Below are 23,086 nucleotides of genomic sequence, written 5' to 3' on the forward strand. Positions count from 1 at the left end.
ACAGAAGCGGTTTTGGAAGCATTGAAGCGATTAGATAGCGACGATAGCTCGTCTATAGAAGATGATAGTTTGGATAATGTGTTGAATGATATTCCAATGGAAGAACCGGAAGCCGGAGTTCAACGTTTTCTAATGGACGCTGGTCCCTCATATGAAGGACCTCGTCTCGGAACAGTGTGTACGACTACATGGTCTGCAAGGCCACCCGAAATGTCCGTTCCTGCCGCTGTCGGTTCAGCCGTTGCTTATACTTGCGATATTCGAATACGGCTCCAGATTTTGTAGAACGCCGTCTACCTTCTTCTGTTCCAGGATTAATTACTTCGCATGCAGGCCTGCTGTGAGTATGCCACTTTATATATTACTCAAACTGGTGGTTACCCAAAATATCTGCCTCATAGTGATTCACGTACTATACCGAGTGCCAGTAATCCTTGTGCCATGGGAAGCCGTGCATATCAACCGACTAATGTTGATGCTCATATGATGTAAGACTTCCCGCTCTAAAGGTTGAACAGTTTGATGGTGACCCATTAAGGTTTCCTATGTGGGATGCAGCATTCACTGCTTTGATAGAGGCCAAAGCCGTATCATTTCAAGAAAAGCTAAACCTTTTAAGTCAACATTTAAAGAGTGAACCACGCTCACTGATAAGTAGTTATTTATTATTGCAAACAGAGAATTCGTATAATCTTGCACGCAAGGACCTTAAAGACCGATATGGGAATAATTCAATTATCTCAAAGGCATTTCTTAAACGACTTGAGAATTGGCCGAAAATTAGCCCTAGTGATGCTATTTGGTCTGAGATCCTACTCTGATTTTCTCAGTGAAGTTTCCACTGCGAAAGAAAGAATTCCTGATTTAGGTTTATTGGACTACCCTCAAGAAAATGCCAAATTAATTTCTAAAGTACCAAAATATGTTGAAGGCAAATGGAGAACTATTGTACAAACTTGTATTAATCAAAACCGTTCTTTTCCTAGTTTCTCAATTTTTGCAGGGTTTATGAGAACAAGAGCCCAAGAAGCGAATATTCCTGTGTTCGATCAAGCGGTCAATGTTGCCCAGACAGAGAAACAAAAGAAACCTCCGACACGCAATAACCCAGCGCACGTACTTACTAGGAAAGCTGATTTAATTTGCCCATTCTGTCAAAATGATCACCACATTGATGACTGTAAAGAATTCGAGAAACTCGTCCGACGAGACAAGCGACAGTTCTTCATGGATAAGAAAATATGTTATGTGGTATGTCGACTGATCATAAAAAATATAACTGTAAGGGTGTTGTTAAATGTAAGCACTGTGGTTATACGAGCATCTTTCCTGCTTACATATTTATAAACAGAATAAATCTACATCGCTTTGCGCAAATATACACAAAAATCAAGTGACTGATAATTCTATGATTCTGCCAGTGTGGTTGAGAAATAAGCAGAATCCGCAAAAAGAAATTTTAGTTTATTGTATTTTAGACTCTCAATCTAATAGTTGTTTCGTTGCAGATGAGATAGTACAGGGACTCGGAATTTGCGGAGAAGAGATTAAACTCAAGTTATCTACAATGCATACATCAGCCGTGGTTACCTGTAAGAAATTTAAAGGTCTGGAGGTTACCAGTTTCGACAGAAAAACAGTTATACAATTGCCTAGTGTGTTCTCAAGAGAATCAATTCCTGCAGAGACTACTCAAATACCGACTCCAACTACTGCGTCAAAATGGAAACATCTTGAACGAATTGTAAATAGTATAACTCCGTATATGCCAAATGTACAAGTAGGCTTACTTATCGGTAATAATGTGCCAAGTGCTATTCGTCCTTGAGATATCATTGCAGGTAAAGACGACGAACCATACGGTCAACTCTCTATTTTAGGATGGGGAATCATCGAAACAATTTGCGAGCAAGATCCTGTGGTAAAGGTGTCGAACAGAACTGTAGTTTCTAACGAACCGTCAAGAGTAGCCTCGAAGGACAGATTGGTGAGTTTTAAATCTGCCAAAGAAATGATAATATCTATGTATGAACATGACTTTAACGATCTACAAACAACTCAGCTTCGTCACATGTCCGCTGATGATTTTAAATTCTTGCATATAATGGATAACAATATTATCAAACGTCCAGATAACCATTATGAAATGCCACTACCAGTGCGTGACAATGTTAAGATGCCTAATAATAGAACCCTTGCCGCTAAAAGACTTGGTCAGCTAAAGTGCAAGTTCCTAACTAATTCTAAATATAAGGAAAATTATATATCATTCATGAAAGATGTTCTAGCTAATTGCGCCGAAACTGTTTTGGATGAAATCAACTTGAATGATGGTTCTGTTAATTACGTACCTCATCATGGTATTTATCATCCAAAGAAAAGGGACCGTATACGTGTGGTTTTTGATTGCTCGGCTGAATATGCTGAAACATCCCTTAATAAATGCTTACTTAAAGGCCCAGACTTGATGAATGGTTTAGTGGGTGTGCTTTCTCGTTTCAGGAAAGAACCAGTAGCAATTCAAGCTGATATAAAAGGAATGTTTCACCAGTTCTTTGTTTCAGAGAAAAATCAGAATCTATTGCGGTTTCTGTGGTGGCAAAACGACGACTTTCAGCAAAAGATTGTTGAATACAGAATGAAGATCCATCTATTTGGTGCGATTAGCTCGCCTGCGTGTGCGAATTATGGGTTACGTAAGGCTGCAGAGGATGGTAAAGAAGAATTTGGTCTTCAAACATATCGTTTTATCAAGGAAGATTTTTACGTTGATGATGGGTTGACGTCTTTACCTACATCCGCCGAAGCTATTCAGCTGGTGAATAATAGCACACAATTGTGTGCAAAGGCTGGTCTTAAATTACATAAATGGGTAACTAATGACAAAAGAGTTCTTAATTCTATTCCAGAAGAATCCAGAGCATCAAATCTTAAGAAGATCGACGTTGGGAATCGACAGCCTATAGAACGGGCTCTTGGTGTTGTATGGTGCGTCGAAAGTGATACTTCAGGATGGATTTTAAAGACAAGCCGCTAACACGTCGTGGAATACTGTCAACCGTAAGTTCAGTTTACGATCCCTTCGGAATTTTAGCGCCAGTTGTAGTTGGTAAAATGATATTGCAGGAGCTGTGCATGGCTAACATTGATTGGGACGACCCAATACCTGACTCACTCTACCACAGATGGGGAAAATGGCAGAATGAGTTGATCGCAAACATAGATAAGGTCAGCATTTAACGGTGTTTTAAACCAGAGAACTTTGGTATTACTAAACACACTGAACTGCACTTCTTCTCTGATGCATGCGAAAACGCTTATGGCCAATGCACATATTTGCGAATAATTAACTCCAAAGGAGAATCCTGTTTATCTTTTGTCTTAGGAAAGGCCAGAGTGACACCAAAGAGCACAGTGTTGACAATACCGAGACTGGAGATAACCGCCGCTACATTGTCGGCGCGAATGGATGAGTTTTTGAATAAAGAATTGCCCTACGAAAACGTCACAAAGTTCTATTGGTGCGATAGCCGAGTGGTTCTAGGTTACATTCGAAATTAATCTAGAAAATTTCAGACGTTTGTGGCCAATCGTGTCCAACAAATTCATGATCGTACTAACATCAATCAATGGCATCACGTACAATCCCTTAATAACCCCAGTGACGAGGCAAGTAGGGGTGTGAGTATTAAGCGTCTCATTAAGAAAGACTCTATGTGGTTATGCGGACCACCTTTCCTGCATGGAAAAGTTCTTAAAGGTGTTTAGCAGAATTTCATCCTGGGAAAAACTACGCCGGATTATAGCCAGATGCCTTCTACTAGTAAAAAGATGGATGAAAGCAGCACATATACCTATTTTAAAGGGAGGAGTTGTAGACATGATATCGGATTCTCTCAATATTTATGTTGAAGACCTTGAAATAACGCTGAACAGTATTCGACAACATGGGTTTTGGATAACGCATGGACTATCGGCTGTGGGAGAAATTATCTATCGTTGCATTTACTGTAGGAGATTCAGAGGTAAGCTTTGTACACAAAAGATGGCAGAATTACCGGTTGAAAGATACTCAGATCAACCACCGTTTACTTACAGCGGAATTGACTTGTTCGGACCATTTTATATTAAAGACCGACGGAGCACTGTCAAACGATATCGGGTGTTATTTACATGCCTCGCATCAAGAGCAATTCATTTAGAATCTGCAAATACATTAGAAACTAACTCTTTTATTAACGCTTTAAGAAGGTTTTTGAGCGTGCGCGGCCCAGTAAGGCAGATCTATTCCGATAGAGGTACAAACTTTGTGGGGGCTTATAACGAATGGAAATCCGTCAGTGAAGACAACGTCAGAAGCTTTCTGCTAGACAATAATTGTGATATTTTCTTTAAATTTAACGTTCCTACTGCAAGTCACATGGGGGGGCATGTGGGAGCGGCAAATAAGAAATGCTCTCCAACCGTAGATAAGCATGGAAAACAATTACAGGATGAAGGATTTCGTACGCTACTCGCTGAAGTTATGAACATTGTCAACTCAAGACCACTAACTGTCAATAATTTAAGCGATCCAAGTTCATTGGAATCGTTAACCCCAACCACATTTTGACTCTTAAATGTAATGTTTTAGTTCCTCCACCAGGTTTATTTCAGGAAACTGATATGTACTGCTGAAGGAGATGGAGACGTGTGCAGCATCTTGCAAATGAGTTTTGGCACCGATGGAAACGTGAATATCTAACAATACTACAGATTAGACAGAAATGGTCTTCACCAAAAAGAAATTGTGAAATTGGAGACATTGTGGTGTTAAAGGATGAAAACTGTCTGAGAAACCTATGGGAACTTGCCAGAATCACAGATGTGACAAGTAGCGCAGATGGGCTGGTTAGAAAGGTTAATGTGTTCATCGGCCGACGCAGTGCTACACTTGAGAGACCAGTTCACAAATTAGTTGTATTGGTACCTGCTTCTAAATGTTAAAATAATAATTTGGACTTTTGTTTGGACAATTTGTACTACTACTTTCTGTGCATGATAAATTAAATGTATGGGCTTAACCTATTATGTATCTGAGCACTTTGTGCTAGCCTTACGACCATATTGTGGTATAATATCTATTAGAATAAATTATAAGTTATAATGTTCAATTCCCAGTCAAGGAGCCTTGTTTATGTGAAGTATAGCTAGGCCTATGATTATATACTTCAAGGGAGCCATGTAAGAATCCCTATAATGATTCGTATGTATTTACGTAACTGTAACTGTATTCCGAACGATCTCCTAATTTAAATAACTATTGCACGCACAGGTGGACAACGGTATATAGCCTGTTGTTTGCCGTGAAGGCGGTTTTTAGTTACGTTATGTTCTTGAAACAGAGGAATTAACTTTCCTTTCTTAATATTCTTCATCAAAACATAGTCTCCTATTCTAACATTAGAGTTTTGGATATTCCTTCGCTTTTCAGCGTTTTCTTTCATTTTTGCTTTAGAAGCACTGTCTTTCTCCTTTAACTCTATGTGGGTCTTAGTTTTAGACATACTTGTTTGCATTTGTGGTAGCTTAATGCTTCACCATTTGCAATAGTTGCTGGAGGGACCCCGGTTGACGTATGGGGGGTTGCCCTATAATTTTGTAAGAATATGTAAAGCTCTTGCTTCCAAATTTTCCCTTCGGTATTTGCGCATTTACATACTTTACCTAAGGTTTTCATGAACCTTTCCACTAAACCATTGCCTTCTGGCCAGTATGGTATTACTTTTTGGTGTTCAAAACCCATATAATCCGTGAAATTTCTAAACTCTTCACTGTTCCACGGGGAACCATTATCTGTTTTAAATTTAACCGGAATTCCTCGAGACGAAAATATCTTGTCAATAACTGGAATTACAGTTTTAGCCAATAATGATTTGATTATCTCTACTTCCGGAAATCGCGAATACTCATCTATTATCACCAACAGGTGCTCGCCCGATGGTAGTGTACCATAAAAATCTGCAGCTAGATGAATGTTTTTACCATTTGGTAGCTCAGACATTTTCAGTGGTTCTCTTGGTTTTGTGTCTGTCGTAGCAGTACATGCCACACACTTATCTATGAGTTCCGAGACTCTTGATTCAATGTTTGGAAACCAAACCTTCTCTTTTAGAAGTGCTATTGTTTTTACCTTGCCTTGATGGCCTTCATGCGCCAAACACAAGGCTCTATTTCTTATTATTTGTAATGGTGAGCTCGTTTGAAACTCTACTAAATATCATTAAGTCGTTGATGTTTACATTTTTTGAATTTCCAAACTTTGTTTTGATTAATTTCCACTGGCCTGTCGGGATTAGTGACTTTAAAGCACTTAAAGTTGGATCATCATTTGTAGCTTCTGCAATTTCTACTAGATTCATAGCTTTTGGACTGCTCGCTTGTTCCATTAAATTAACGTACTTTTCGGCAACTTTTTCTTCCCGAGAGCTACTTCCCGAGTCTACCGGATGCCTTGACAAATAGTCAGACGGATTATCTATTCCCGGCCTGTACATGACCTTTGGGTCGTACAGCAACAATCTCAAACGCCATCGCTCTAATCTCAACGGTAACTTCGCGTTCGGATTCCCTAGAAGCTTTACTAGTGGCTTATGATCCGTTATAACAGTTATAGGTGCTCCAAAAATATAAATATGAAAGTGTTCGCATGCCCATATTACCGCCAACGTTTCACGTTTAATTTGGCTTTTATAGCGTTGTTCAGTGGGTGTTAGTGATCGAGCTCCGTACGCGACAACACGCGGATTTTGTTTGCATCATATTGCACCAATATTCCTCCTAACCCAACAGGAGGTGCATCTACTATTAACTCGGTATGTAAATTTATATCATAGTAGACCATTGTTGGTGCTTCTCGAAGAGCTGTTTTAATATTTTGGAATGCATAGATCTGTTCACTTCCCCACTGGAAGTCTACGTCTTTACGCGTTAAACGACGAAGAGGTTCAGTCTTTAATGAATCGGCAATAGTTTGTCATTCCCAAAAAACTTTGGACTTCACTAACATTTGAGGGGGCTTTCATCTTGGTAATTACCTCAACTTTTTTAGGATCAACTTTCATTCCCTCTTTCAAAAAAATTAGACCGAAAAACTCCATTTCTTCTTTCTTAAACTCACAATTTTGTGGGTTGGCTGTAAGCCCATTATCATTTAATCGTTTGATCACTTTATCTAAAGTTTCATCGTGATCTGCTGCATTACAACTGAACACGAAAATGTCATCCGATATGTTTAAAACGAATATTAGACGCTTATATCGCCAAAGACCATCATGTGTTGAAAACGTAGTAATGGACTTGGATTTATCCGACAACGGAAGTTGGTGATATGCTGATCTCAGATCAATTTTGCTAAATATTACAGCACCATTTACTTTTGCGATTATGTCTTCTATGGTCGGGGAGGGGTGTCTATCCCTTTTTATCGCTTCGTTTGCTCTGCGCATATCAACGCAAATACGCACTTCTTTTGGGTTCTTCGGTTTAGGGACCGGAACTATAGGGCCATCTATCACTCTTTCGATTATGTCCTCGCTTTCAAGCCTCTTTAGTTCTTTATCTACCGCTTTACGTAGGTGGAAAGGTATACGTCTATGTGGTTGGGCCACGGGCACTACAGATTCATCAATATGTAAATCAACCTTTACATTTTTCATTTTTCCTATTTTGCCTGTAAATACATTAGGGTACTTTAAGACCACATCACTATTGTTACATGTGCTTAACTTATTAACATCCTGATTAATTGTCACTAAGCCTAGATTGGATGACGTATCCAAATTCAACAGGTTTCCAGACTGACCTGCTGTCACATAAACTGTTACATTGACTGCCTTAATTATCATGATATGCTAAATTATCTTTAAAACAACCAAGGATCTTTATTTTGGCTCCCCCGTACGCAACAATTTCGGCGTTACCTTTGTCTAGTATCTTAGAACTAAAATATCTATCATAGGTACACTTATCTACGAGGTTGCAACTGGCACCTGTGTCAGCCATCATTCTAATACATGTATTGGCAGATTTAAAAAACACATTGAAAAATGGTCTAGGTTTATCATTCTTGTCAGCAGCATTAACAATAGTAAACGTATAATCGGATTCAAAATCTGAATCCACATCTTCATACGCATCATTATACTCCTCCTGCACATCGTTATACTTCACATGTTTCTTTTTACAAAATTTAACAAAATGTCCCATTTTCCCACAGCCGTGGCATTCCTTGCTATAGGCTGGACAAGATTGCTTACCGTTCTCATGTGGGTATGACTTTCCACAGTTGAAACATTTTGTTTTACTTCCATATTGTTGTCGCTTCGCCTGATACTTCTGCGATGTCTTACTTTGTTGCTGGCGCGTACTGAACTTCGGTTGACCTTTACGACGACCAAGCTGTTGTTGTTGTACATACTATACTGTCGATGATGCGCCGCCATTTTCTATTTCTTCTGTTTGCCTTATTGTAAGTTCATTCGTTCTCCCTGCAACAAGCAACTGCTCTAGTGTCATTTCGACACGTAGTCCTTGTTTTCTTATCTTACTATCCACCGTCGTTTGAATTAAATGGCGTTTAATTTCACCATCAATATCGTTAAAATCACACTTATTTGCGGATTGCCTCAGTCTCACGTGGTACTGATCTATGCTCTCACCTTGTTTCTGTGTGTATTTACGGAACATAGCCCTTTCGTATTCCCTATTAACTGTAGGTAAAAAATAGTTTTGCAAAGCCTGTTTTGCTTCCCGATATGTTGCTCCAGTATTGGGCAATGATTCAAATGTTTGTAGTTATTAGTGCCTATAAGGTGGAGCAATAGTGCTCGTTTTCTCAAATCTTGTGTGATGTTCGTAGCGATCAGGTAATTTTCGAACCGACTCACCCAGCGTGTCCATGCTGTAGGGTTTGTTGCGTCAAAAAAATCCACTCCCGGCGTATCCAATTTGGCTGTCATTTTCAGGAACAAATTCCGCTTTTGAACAATGACCACATTTACCTCGTTGCCAATGTTCTGTATGCTGATGTTAATACAAGAACCATTAATAAACACTAAACAACATTAGTAAATACTCTTTGTCTTTATTCTTATTCTGTCTCAATGTCCATTGTAATATTGTATGTATCCCGTCCTCTACATCTACTGCCCTCTAGCGTTTACTATAATTATGGTTTGTCACAATACTACATCGGCCAACTCTTGGCTGACTGCTGGTGCCAATTCGTTAGATACAGCAAATCTTGCTGCAAAACCCGGAGGAAGGGGGCCTTTGACCTTACTATTACTATTAGTGGCTGGCCACTCAGAATTTTCATCCTTCTTGGATAGTTGTGTACCTGATACTTCCCCTTCCTCCAGGTCAGACACATCATGTTCGTACTGATGATGCCTATCGTAAATGTTACTCGTGAGGCTAACCACCGAGCTACTGTCATCATATTCATTGTGATGACATTTGTGTCATCAACTGAGATAAAAGGTCGTGCGTTGACTCATTTATTTGTTGAGCAGCCTTCGTCTCTTTAGCTCAACCAACCACTCAAGGTTTTCAACCCTAGCCTCATAGTTTATGCCTACTCCGACCTGTTGATTAGGCTGCAGCACGTTAGTGCATGATGACCCGGCGATAGCAACGGCATCGCTATAGTAATAGTACAGCTAGACCCCGTCTCCCTGGCCTTTTTGATGGGCTTAGCCACCGTATAATAATAATAATAATAACTGGTACTTGATATAGCGCTATGCTGAAAGCCTCAATGCGCTTTACAAAGACAGAAAATTTAGAAAAATTACAAATTAAAAAGGTGGGTTTTGAGGAGAGATTTGAAGACACTGGTGGAAGTAGCCTGACGGATTTCAATAGGCAACGCATTCCATACAGAAACGAATGCCGAAGAAAATGAACGATTTCCATAAAACTTAGTGGAAGGATGAAATATATGGGCAAGAAGAGACTCAGATCTAGATCTCAGAGACCGCTTAGGAACATAAGGTTGAATAAGTTGAGAAATGAACTTAGATGAAGAATTATGAAGAGCTTTGAAAACAAATAGCAGGATCTTGAAGGCTGTACAAGTGGAGTTGTAGCTGCAAATGTTACATTTCCAGCAGAAATCTCCAGCACATCTTCTTGTATTGCAAGTGATTTTCGTTTCATGATCGTTCAGGTGCACGCCGTCTCCAAACGATGGCGCCGATATGAGGGTGCGCGTGCGCGTCGGGATCTCTCAGTTTACAGCGAACGTATATGAAATAAAATTAAAAATTTATTCTACAACTTGACTCCATCTCTAATCTTTCAACTCAAAATATTGTGTCAAACATTATTTCTATACTGGAATACATAGGAAATACAGGAATGTGACTGGAAATATTATTGTTGACCTTTTTAACCCTGATTTTTTTTTGTCTCGCATGGGTTCATCACACTTTTATTCTATAACATATATATTTTCAACATTGTTATTTTTTTTTAAATTATACATATTTTTCTCATTTTACATACATATTTTCTAATTGTATTTATCTCTTCACATGATTCTCTTTCTAAAGGGTGAAAAATATGTTTAAAATGTGTTAATAAAAAAAATGAAATTTGGTATGGTAACTCGTATAAAAAATTCGTAACTTTTAAGATTTGAGGCCATTTCAAATTTGGCCTTTGACCTCAGATAATGCCCGATTCCTCAGAACTTGTAAACCGTACATCCTAGGCACACGAAAATAATGGCAAATGATGCAGGAGTACTACTTTCTATTCATATTTAATAGAAACATATTAATCCATTTAATCCAATACTATGTGAGTTATTGACAAATAATAGATCTGGGCCTATCGGGCGAACATTCAAAATGGTAAAAACTAATTTTATAGCTCCATGATTTGGCCGTGTTGACAGTGTATTGGTGATCATATAACTACAGCAATTATGTCAGAGAAATATTAAAACCATTCTTGTTAATGTGACATTTGACCGTGTTGACACCATATTGGTTCTTTTTCATTAATATGTTGTTTGTATGTTTAACGCTCCGGCACAAAAGGAATAAAAATGAAAATAAATACTGTATAAAACATTTGGTACATAAATCAAATATGTGTAACGAAAATCATGCTTCCATACCTGTTTGATCCGAAAAAATGACTGGGGTAATAATGTGAAGCGGTTAAACACGTGCAATAAGCGCTATATAAGAATTAATATTATTATTTATGATTAACTTTAAATTATGTTTAATTACAGCTACATGTTAATTACTGGTAGCTGGTCATAATCTATACCATGCATGGGCAACTGCATAGGTAACTTTGACCTAAAACACTTGCACCGACAATGACACTCAATATTACAACCACATTTTTGTTAACTCTTTGCACATTGAAGCTAGGAGTGAATGATCAGACCAATGTATGACCCATTTATTTTTACTTCTTTCCATCCCCATCCAGATGGACTTGGAATTGTTGGGCATTTGATTAGAGTGTTGGCCCAAACACAACCAGCTTGATAGGTAGACCGTTTAACATGTTGTTCCAGGGCTGCTTTAGTTTACTAACTTAACATAGGTCGCTTTGTCATATACACAGCATATGAAATGTTCAATCTGGTTTAAGTCATGTTGCAGTACCGTGTTACCCTTGCTCAGTCTTGAAAATGTATCAGAAATCTGATGGTTCACAGGTGGAAGAACATCCTACATGGCATAGTCTCCAAAGGTTTTCCATTACATGGGGGAAGAGTGTTTATGAGAGCTGAACCATCTATGACTATATGGTGACCTCCTGGTTCTTCGGTTGAGAAGTCATTTTTTATAGTATTCTCCAAACGGTACACACCTCTGACTTGGTATTCTTGAACAGAGTGCCCGTGCTTGATGCAAGAGAAACTTGTGCAATCATGTTCTCATGTTTGAAGAACTCTCTCATATTCAGCTTTCTGGTTTTGCATGAAATAAACAGTTCGGAGAAAAGGTGGTAGTCACTCTTCAGTTTGGTGGTTGATGTTTTCTTTTTGTCATTATTTTGACTGAAGAATGTCTTGCAGCTTTTTTTGTATTTTGTTATACAATGCATTCCATCTTCTTGAACAGCTTTGAAGAAGTTATAATGGGTTGAGATCAGAGACGAGAACTTGGTGTTAGGTATATCTCCTGTGTGCATTGATATAAGCTCAGTTGAATTGTCATCAAAATGGTTGCCCTTTTCTTCAAACACCTCAGTAAACATTAGACATTTTTAATGAAAGTGGAGTTACAACTGTCGCCGTACTCAAGGTGGTGATTTACTTCTTTGTCTGGTATCATGTTCAGTTGTGCTTCAAATTCACCAACTAGTCATCACACCTCTGGTCCGGCAATCATCCATCGCTTGAGTGCCGAAGGACTTTTCGTGATTCCTACGACACCGACATCCCTCTTGACTTCTGCATTTTACTGTTCATATGAACAGTAAAATGCAGAATGAGCATGTCAAAAGTGACAGGCTACGCACGTGTAAGTTAACAAAATGGTGAAAATATGCTAAATTTTAAAATTAATATAGATTGTCAAAATGCTCGGGAACACCTATTTTTTTATGTATCTTATGTATGATTTATTATTAAATTAAGGGAGCAAAAGTTGATTAAGTCATAATTAATTGCATATTAAATTTAAAAAAATTAATTTCGACAATCAAACAAATTATGACATTTTCCTAGGCCAAAATAACAAACTTAACATTAACTTTCTTCCTTCAAAAGTTCATATATTAAAGTTAAAAGTATATAGTTTGACAGTGCATAATTTTTTTACATTTTTAGAGATGTCATCATAGTAGAAAATTATAATTCATTGCGGTATGTAATAATCTATCTGCACCAAAGTGGTTACTGCATAGTAAATACACAGAATTTTTCTACAACTTTTAGTCAGTTGTGTATGGCTCGGTGGTCTGTGCTCGTGTCTATGGCATTCAAGGTACTGAGATCGAGTCTCCCCTTGGAAATTTTTTTTTATTATCCGTATTGTTTGTTCAAATTTATTTCTTAGTGTATAGATTATACACATGATTTATAATGAAATCTAGATAAAAAGTAACTTATGTCTTTATTATTATGTAATATAATATATTATAACAAATGTGGTTTATGACATTATACGCAGAGGGATCTTTGATCGGATTGTGGTACCGGCTATTGTATTCGCGTTAGAAAGGTCCTATCATATATTATAAATAATTAAAGATTCTGAGAAAATCAATCAATCAAAATATCTTTTAAAAATCAATTATCTTTATTTAAATCAATGCATATAGCCTATAATTCGTCATATGAAATCTAGTTGCAATTTACTTTCTCCAAATGCATTGATTATCAGATTGTAGAGACAGCAGGTAATCACTTCATGGATCGAATGGTTTCCCTTTTTAATTTTTCTCTGACATAATTGCTGTAGTTATATGATCACCAATACACTGTCAACACAGTCAAATGTCACATTAGTGCATCTTTTTACCATTTTGAAGGTTCGCCCGATAGGCCAAGATCTATTATTTCTCAATAACTCCCAAAGTATTGTTTTAAATGCCTATGTTTCTATTAAACATGAATAGAAAGTAGTACCTCTGCATCATTTGACATTATTTTCATGTTTCTAGGATGTACGGTTTACGAGATCTGAGGTCAAATTTGAAGTGGCCTCAAATCTTAAAAGTTGCGAATTTTCGATACGAGTTGCCATACCAAATTTCATGCTTTTACCTAAATTTGAAGTATCGGCCCTTTTTTTGGAGCCAAGGTACCTCACTATTCCGCTATAATTGTTCTTAATACTGGTCGTATTTTTTCTGATATCAAGAATTAAAAATTTGATCAAGAAAAACTATTAGTTATGGCTATAATTGTTATTACAATGTGTGTTTATTTTGTGTCATATAGTTTACAAATAGTTAATGTTTATGAGTGGAATAGTGAATGATGAAAGGTTATATTTCAACAAGCTGAAGCCGAGTTGAAATTTAACCATTCATCATTCATATGTTGATGTCACAACACCCAATAGGGGAAAAAATGTTAAATATTTATGTTAATGTTTTTTCCTCTTGGTTGAATATTACGAAACAAAAAAACAAAATGTTTACATTAATTCATAATTCATGATCACCTATAATAAGTTAAAACATGATGGTGATATTTCATTTGAGAACAGATTCATATACAGTATAGGGACAAATAAAAATACTGAATCCATCCAAATCCAAAATCCAAATCCATCTTCAACATGAAAATAAATAATTAATATTGCACATTTCTTATTAGGTATTAACCAGGTACAGTGAATGAAACCAAATAAACAACAAATTCATAGGAAAAAATATTAAGCCAGACCTAGATTGGGTTTTTACCTGCAGTATGTTCACTGAGAGTTGATTTCATTGTTATTGCCACAATTCAACTCTGCGCACTATGTTTATTGCCATCATTCATCAGATTAAATATTTTTTATTTCCATTGGGCCTACATTCAACATCCATTTTAGGACAGTTCAGATAGACCTGCAACATAAGGTATGACAACAAAACCTTTTTTATCTGTGATGTTAACTTTCTTCTTGGATGTTTCTTTTTGTTTTACTTATTTGTTGTTTTGCTTGTTTGAACGACCAACTAGGATATCCGCATCTGGCAAGTGCTGATGTAATGTTACATTCTTCTGTTTTTCTATCCTCGTCTGGTTTGATAAGAAGATTGTTTACACTTTATTAATTAATTACAAACCAGATGAACATTTACAATCAGGTATGTTTTTGTTTAATCTCCTTATTTTATTTTAATGGTGATCGTTCGAGATCACATAAGAGTTTAAAGAAACTCTGACCTCAATGACCAGTTTGTTTGGGTTATGTAATTAAATAACCGTAATAAAGATTTATTAATTAAACTATGGCTTATCTCAATTTAACACTTTGATTCTCTGAGTATAACTTCCCCAGAATGGGATTTCAAATGCAATCCCTAAACACAACTTGTATAACTGTAATAAACAAATTTCACAATCTACATTTCAATTTGCAATAAAATAGCCTTACTTGCATTTAGAGTTACATATTACCCATTTTAATTATAATGTTTTTTTTCTGAGTACTGTAGAACCTTACCGGTGAAGCAAATTTAGGTAAATGACACCCCTAGATGGTCGAAAATTCCACCGTTAAATAAAATTGTTTGTGTATGTTAAGCTCAGCTGTCTACACTATCAAACTTTATGTAAAAAAAAAAAAATGTGATGTGATAATATCAAAAACTGAAAGCATAGACCGTTTTGCTTTTGAAACTGCTGCCAACCTGGTTGAGTAAGGTAACATGAATGCCCGCAATTTGCATCTCGCATTTAATCCATTGTGCTGTAGTATAAAAATATTTACTGGGCTGAGGGGTTCAGCAAATTTAGTGTTAGTTGACGTTGTGCAGTGATTATCGCTACAAGCATGCAAATTTTTAGGGTCAAATCTCGAAGGTTGAGAGATGCAACTGGAGACTGTTTCTTTATAAGGTTAAGCACTGGTTTTATGTCCAATGCAGTATCAAAGGTGTAATTATATTTAAATTAGGATTATTAATAATAAAAATAAATTTACAAATGCAACTTTACGACAAAAAAGATATAGCAATGCTTTGTATTATAGATCAAATGTCAAAAATAGTATTTCATTTTTTTCCCAATTTTTTTATTGGACCAAATAGGATTGTTACTATTCTGTGTTTGTAACATAGACAAGAAAGCAGAAGGCTACTTTATCAACTCCAATGCATTCGAAATGCATCCATCTGTGGGAGGGCTTCTCTCTAGTCTAAAATATGGCTGCCTCAAATCAAATAATCAGGCACACCAATATCACTACCCTGTGCCGAGAAAGCATAATCACCACAGGGATGTATTCTAAAACGATCCTTGTATACAAATTTTTTTTTAAATTGTTGATTAAGCCTGGTGGCCATCTTTTAGAGAACTTCTTCATAATATCCACCTTCACTACCACCTTGTCCGCCCTCTCTTACATAATTATTGTAAAAATGGCGGCCATTTTGAATTATGTAAATTAGCCGTTCCCATGGGGTCAAATGGCATCCAGCAGAAATTGAAATAAAGAGTATCAGGAACCAACACAACATTTGGTGATATTGCAAGAATTTGAATCAATCACTCTCATTTGAGCCCTAGCAGCCCCCACTGCAGATTGAAGAACAAACTTGTATTTTTAATTGTAATTTAGTGTTGAAAATACCAAAAATGTAGGGATTTGTGGTGGTTATGGTGTACAGCCCATGAACTATTACTTCAGAATGTAATTCATTGATTTTTGTAAATAAATACAGCAATAACAACTTTTTGATTTATTTTGTTCAGGAGATTTGTTTTAATTCTAAATAATACACATTTATTATTAATTATATTTGTTCATCTGTTACTAACTTAACCTAGTATAGCAGAATAAAATACTGCATAATTTATTAATACAGAAACATATATTTATTGTTTAATAAAAACTAGTGGCCAAAAATATATTTTATTATGTTTTTAGTATTTAACATTAAGGTGTAGGCCTACTATGGTTCGGAGTAGATGTGCGCATATTAGTGCTTTTAAATGAGAAGTCTGGTGCTTGAAGGCCACCATGCTGTGAATTTTCAAACAGGTAGAGAGGGCTCTCATTAAGATTCATTGCATACGCTCGTACTTGAGCACGAGTGAGAGCCTGGCAGATGTCACTTGATATAGCGCTAGTCCTGAAAGATTTTAAATATAATATTAAAATTATATTTATTTCCACCAAAATACACAAAATATTTAAATATATAAAAACATCAAACAGGAGCAGGGCAGATAACTGAGGGGAAAGTTCCTATTTCCTAAAAGGTTTTGACTGCCCTTTAATATAAACTATACAGTAAATTATAACTTCAAAATTAAATTAAACTTTTCAATTCAATTTATTTAGTGTAGTTGCCTAATATAAAGAAATTTATAGATTGCTAATTTAAATTGAATTAACGATGGAGATTTATGAATATGAATTGGGAGATTGTTCCAAATGGCATTAAATAAAGAATATTTAAGTGCAAACATGATATAGAAAGTAGGAAAATCTCTTCTTCGATTGATTACAGTTCAATTCCAGTAAGATTGTAAAAAAATGGAAAAGCAAAGGCAAGAGATATAGTTTAGAGAGATGTTGGTATTAATGCAATCGTGATCAGTAATTTTTAAATTAAACTAAAATCATGTAATATGTTAATTATGTAAATTGTAACTCAAATATGTATTAGCCGAATATTTATTCTAGTTGTGGGCGCATTACATGGCATACTTGGTCCTAATTTGCATCAGAAGCTTTATTCTGACAAATAGAATTGTTTTGGTTCCATATGGCATGTAAAATAATGGTTCAACTGTACCTGTCATTCTTTGAACTAATGACGCCATCTCGTCTGTCTGAGAATTTGCTGATAACATCTTTAAGATTATCCTGTAGATGGCCGATTGTTTCTTGATCTGCCAATCGTTGCATGTGAAGAACATGAAGTTTCCATTCAAGTTCTCTGATCTATTGATAAAGATTTTATGGAGTATATTTAACACCTAACTCTAGATGCCAGGACTTCTTTGTAGTCAGGATTCATAAAAACAATAATGTAAATATTAAAGATTGCTGTTTTTACCAAGTTAATTACCTTCTTTTTATCATCACAATCATTCTCCTGTGGCACAGATTTTATTGATTTGACTTCTGATCTTAATTTCTTTATCATAATCTCTAGGTCTACAATACTAATAAAACATTACCAATTAGACAACACCTGAATTCTGTCAATGTGGCAAGAACAAATTTATTGGGAAATCAGTGGTAGTGTGAAGATGAAGAACAAGTAAGCCTTTATTATTGTTATACTTTATGCAGCTTACCTTTGATCACTTGAGTTTCTATCATTTTTAAAATGTTTTGACTTTACTTCCTTCTGCTTTTCTTCCCATGCTAAAATCTGCTTTTTTACACTACAAAGTTCCTGATCCTTGTCATTACAACTTAAAAAATAAATTTTGAATGTGATGATTCCCCCCACTTTGAAGTATCATGGTGTTTATTTATTTTTATTTATTTCAACAATATTTTACGATGGTGGTCCATCCAGCCGAAGCTGATCATTAGGGACCTAACCCAAAAATACATCATGACGAGACATAAACATGTAACAATAATAATTAAATTAAAATAATTTCAAGATAAAATAAAGCACAAACAATTTAGAATAAAAAATTATGAATGAAGCAAGTCGGATAGGCAAGTATTATACTTTGGTATACGAAAATACCGTTGACAGCAACTTTATCTGTAAGTTGTCCCAGATAGTAGGCCAACAATTTCCGATTCCGACCCTACAAGATTTAATAACTCGAAGAGCCACACATCATATTGTTATAACTTTCCATTGCAGGGGATATACGAAAATACCATTGATAGCAACTTTATTCTGTACGTTGCCCAAGACAGTAGCCACAAATTCCCCAGCCACTACAAGATTTAACCACACAGCTAATTGTTTTTGCACTGTAATTATTACCCTTGGGATATACGAAAATACCATTGAGATAGAAAAAAAAATCTTGTGTGAATAAGTGTTTTGTGGTTTTGTTTAGCATGGTTCAAATTGGAACGATGTCAGAAGGCGATTGGAAATGGTTAGAAGAAGAAGATAAGCGGTCGCGACGGCTAAAATCGAAGCATCTAATATGAAAGAATTTCATGATTGAATAAACATTATTTTGTTTCAACTGAGTCCAGGACAAACCAAAGGAAACAAAACACCGAACTGGATGGAAAATGTCATTTATTATTAATGTCGAAAGGGCAGTCACCTTATATAAGTAGATTATGGTATTGACAGTACATATAATACCGTACATTACATGAAGGCTGCCCCTGTTATCTATACGGGTACGATGGGATGTCACTAAGTGCCTCGATGGGCCATCGCTACCACTAAACATTGATAGGAGAATAAGAGCCGGGAAACGTTATATTTGATGTCATGCTGATAACTTACTGTATGAAGCAAATGCAAATAATGTGGCCTGTAGTCAGATTTTTGTTCTGATACAGATAGTTATGTACTATAACATAGATACAGTATGTAATCAATCCATGGAATGATGATGTGACAAAAAGATGATAATTAAGAAATTAGTCATTATTCGACACATTAGATCATTTAGGTTTATGTTTTTAAATGATTTATTATGGAGGAGGACGGCCATTTTTAGGGTAATTCTGTGACATAATGTATCCCGAAGGGTCAGATCTAATGCCGTATGTTTTCACATAATTACCATATATCTATATATACTTTAATTATTATAATTTCGTATAGCTCAATGTTTAATAGTTAAGAAAAAGAATTAGCCGTTGTCTTTAATTTATTAAATCTTGTAGGGGACCGGAATCGGCAATTTGAGGCATTGCTGTCAATGGTATTTTCGTATATATCCCAAAGTCATGGGTAATTGATACTGTAGGATTTATAGCAAATCAGAGTTGTGTCTGTTGCTATCCCGGATGTTGAACGCGCAGTGAATAATGTCGTAGATTGAAAAGGACTGTAAAGAAACTAAAGTTATTAAACGCTAACCAGTGAATACTAAAGTTACTAAACGCTAACCAGTGAATACTAAAGTTATTAAACGCTAACCAGTGAATACTAAAGTTTATGAATGCTAACCAGTGAATACTAAAGTTTATGAATGCTAAGTACCAATTTAATATATGTTTAGGTACGTAGAACCATATTTAAGGTGGAATCTAATGTAAATATAGTTCAAATGAGGGACAATCTCAAAGTTGTTGTTCACACGTTGGTTGGCGATTTTCCCCCGAACTGTTGTTGAGCCTAATGTTAGCGTTAGCGTTATCAATTATTTATGGAATCAAGCGCTTTAACAAGTATCTCATAGGTCGAAAATTTACGATTAGTATGGACCACAAACCATTAACTAAGATACTAGGTCTAACCACCGAGGTGCCGGTAGTGGCAGCTAGTAGAAACGGTGGGCGTTACTACTTAACAAATACAACTACGAAATAGAATACATACGTTCAGAGGATAACGCAGTGGCAGACGCATTATCGCGTTTACCACATAAAGAAGAAACCCAAAAACTTGAACATGCGATCTACAGTATCGATGAAGACTTTCCAATAAAAGCAGATGAAATTGAATGAAAGACTATTAAAGATGAAACTTTAAGTAAAGTACTTAATTATGTAAAGCAAGGATGGCCTAATGAGTCTGCATGTAAACTTCTAAGTGAAAATAATAGTTTGAAACCATTTGTACAGAGAAAGCTTGAGCTAACATGTGTTGGAAATTGCCTATTATGGGGTCCTAGAGTTATTATTCCTACTGAATTACGAGATAAAACAGAATTACATTGGGAACACCCTGGAATTTGCCAGATGTGGTGGCCCAAGCTTGATCTAGATATTAAGAATATGGTTAAGTTGTAATCCATGCCAAAGTGTTAGGAGTTGTTTACCTACCACACCACTTATTCATTGGAAATGGCCAACTAGACCACTGAGGAACTAAAACGAATATTTGCACATTTCGGTTTACCCGAGGAAATTGTTTGTGATAACGGTCCTCAGTTTGCAAGTACAGACTTATTTTGCCAAAATAATGCTATTGCATTAACGTTTTCACCTGTCTATCATGCACCCACTAATGGGGCTGCCAAAAGATCGGTTAGAGTCATTAAAGAGCGTTAACAAAACAAGTGATTGAAGGCAAAAAGGATAATATCAAAGTTAGACTAGGTAACTTTTTATTCAGATACAGAATGACGCCTCATACAACTACCAAGTGTACACCATCTGAATTATTTCTGAAAAGAAATTTAAGAACAAGACTGTCATTAGTAAATCCTAGTTTAGCGGAACGAATAGAATGTAAACAATATAGCCAAAAACTACATAAAGATCCTAAAACACAATCAGAAAGAATCTTTTCAGTGTCAGACAAAGTAAACGTGAAAAACATGAGAACACAAGGTAAAGGACAAGACAAATGGCTAAATGGCATAGTAGTAATAAAGGTATTAGGTCCAAGAAAGTATGAAGTTAAGATAGGACGATTGGTTAAAATAATACATCCTAATCACATGATGTTGGATACCACATCTGATGTAAAGAGAGAGAAAGGAAAAGGGAAAAAAGATGTAATCATTATAATATAGTTAATTTAAATCTAGAAGATCTTGTTTTTTTTATATGCATTTAAAAAAGGAAACGCTATATGTTTATTGTTACTTAGTTTTAGAATGTTATGTTGGATAGCCATACTATAATTAATACTGTATTTTACAAAACCAATATCTGTATCACTTGATTCAAATTTTAAAAGGAAGTAATGTAATATATTCATATTAGCAATTTAACGACTGGATTAGAGACAAATAAAGGAGTTCTACAAGATAGCTGAACATCAGCACATGGTCTGATTTCTTAGTAAAATACTTAGTGTTATCATTCATTCCCAGAGCACAATATATAAAACTATGCATATTAAAAAATACCTTTTCTCTAATTTTTGTTGAATTTGCTTTTCTATCAAGAGCTCTTTTGTTAGTTGTTCTACTTTCCATTGTCTTTCTCTTTGTTTTACATCATTATCATATGCAGATGATTGAATTTTAGAAAACTCTATTTTCTGTTCTTCCATACATTTCCTGATGGGGGGGAGAGAGAGAGAGAGATAAAGGTTAGTTGGTTCTGTCCCTACTGAAAAAAGTTAGATCTAAAAAAATACAGTTTATTTCACTTTTTGGGTGAATTTATCTTTATGAATTACGTCAATCAATTTCACTTATGTAGGCTGTATGGACAGTGAAGCATGGTCGCCTGGTGTGAAGATTTAACATTTAAAAAACTTAATTAATACAGGATTTACGATACAATACGATAGGATAAACTTTTTTTTCCTGAATAAACTCCCTGCCACATGCATTATTGTACCAAAACACATTTCTATTTGTAGTAGAATTCATTGACTGCCATGATATACAATTTACTAAGTATTTTTTACTGTTTTTTCCACTTCTTGATGTTAATTAATTGTATTATTGTTATTAGTATTTGTTCATATCTAGGGGCATTTATTTGATTATACATGTTACCATATTACACCCTCGAATAATCACCCAACCTATATATTCCAACTAGAAGCTATGAAAATAATTTGTTGCATCTGATAAAGAGGGGGCCAATATAGAGACACAAATGCTCGGACATTGCATCTGTGATGTTTAGATCGATTTTTGTCATATACAATAGAACTTCAAAATCTAGGCTTCTCGAAAGAATCCCAGATTAAAATAAATAGATCCTGTTTGAAATATTATATTCAATATTATTAATGACCTTACAACCATAAACATTGGAGCCCCATATATTTGTTTCAATTTTAATTGCATTTTGTAAACTTACATGACTGTTGTTAAATCTTGTTTTAATCTAGCATTCTCTTTCACCAGAATCTTGTTTTCATTATTTAGATCATCACTATAATAAAGAAAAGTTCACAAATATAAGTTTGTTTGGTAATATGTGTCATTCAAAACTTTAAAAAGAATTCAAATTGACTTACATTACATTTTGCTTCTCATACATTGTTTCATTGTTGTTTTGTAAAATATCTTCTCTGGCTCGATGCAATCTTAGTTCCTCTTTCTTTAATCGGTTCTTATAAAGAGATAGATTGATTGACACATGATAAAGTAAATTTAAATTTGAATTCAATTTTTTATATCATAAGCTAAAAAACTTGATTAAGTAATAGTTTTACTCACTCAATACAAATTTTTTTGTATGACTAGCATAGCTATAGCCACACTAAAAAAAACACTGTTTTAATCTAAGTGCAATCTAATATTAATTATATGTGTTTATACACTCTACATGCTTGTAACGCAAATGTAATGCATGACTGCTTCCTCCATATTGTGTGATTCCTC

At 35.5% G+C, this 23,086-nt stretch overlaps 3 protein-coding genes across 10 annotated transcripts in view; 2 read left to right on the forward strand and 1 right to left on the reverse strand.

Annotated features, from left to right (window-relative positions):
- Window positions 1-2,011: 2,011 nt before the first annotated feature.
- LOC144838331 (uncharacterized) lies at window positions 2,012-3,037 on the forward strand. The gene has a single exon (XM_078693670.1). The coding sequence runs from the start codon at window positions 2,012-2,014 to the stop codon at window positions 3,035-3,037; it is 1,026 nt and encodes a 341-aa protein (XP_078549796.1).
- A 1,008-nt stretch (window positions 3,038-4,045) lies between these two features.
- LOC144838332 (uncharacterized) lies at window positions 4,046-4,612 on the forward strand. The gene has a single exon (XM_078693671.1). The coding sequence runs from the start codon at window positions 4,046-4,048 to the stop codon at window positions 4,610-4,612; it is 567 nt and encodes a 188-aa protein (XP_078549797.1).
- An 11,793-nt stretch (window positions 4,613-16,405) lies between these two features.
- The window catches only part of LOC144836853 (uncharacterized), a 103,717-nt gene continuing 97,036 nt past the window's right edge, over window positions 16,406-23,086 (reverse strand). For 6 of the 8 annotated variants that reach the window (XM_078691738.1, XM_078691737.1, XM_078691740.1 and 3 more), the window contains 7 exons: window positions 22,720-22,814; window positions 22,560-22,634; window positions 21,650-21,802; window positions 17,987-18,106; window positions 17,755-17,851; window positions 17,479-17,627; window positions 16,406-16,809 (listed from right to left, as the gene is read on the reverse strand). In XM_078691738.1, coding sequence (XP_078547864.1) covers window positions 16,614-16,809; window positions 17,479-17,627; window positions 17,755-17,851; window positions 17,987-18,106; window positions 21,650-21,802; window positions 22,560-22,634; window positions 22,720-22,814 — 885 coding nt within the window. In that variant the 3' untranslated portion in view covers window positions 16,406-16,613. The remainder of the gene's footprint in view (window positions 16,810-17,478; window positions 17,628-17,754; window positions 17,852-17,986; window positions 18,107-21,649; window positions 21,803-22,559; window positions 22,635-22,719; window positions 22,815-23,086) is intronic. The other 2 variants (XM_078691741.1, XM_078691742.1) reach the window with 2 other exon arrangements.

Source organism: Antedon bifida, chromosome 3 (genome assembly GCF_963402885.1).
Source record: "Antedon bifida chromosome 3, ecAntBifi1.1, whole genome shotgun sequence".
NCBI lineage: Eukaryota > Metazoa > Echinodermata > Crinoidea > Comatulida > Antedonidae > Antedon > Antedon bifida.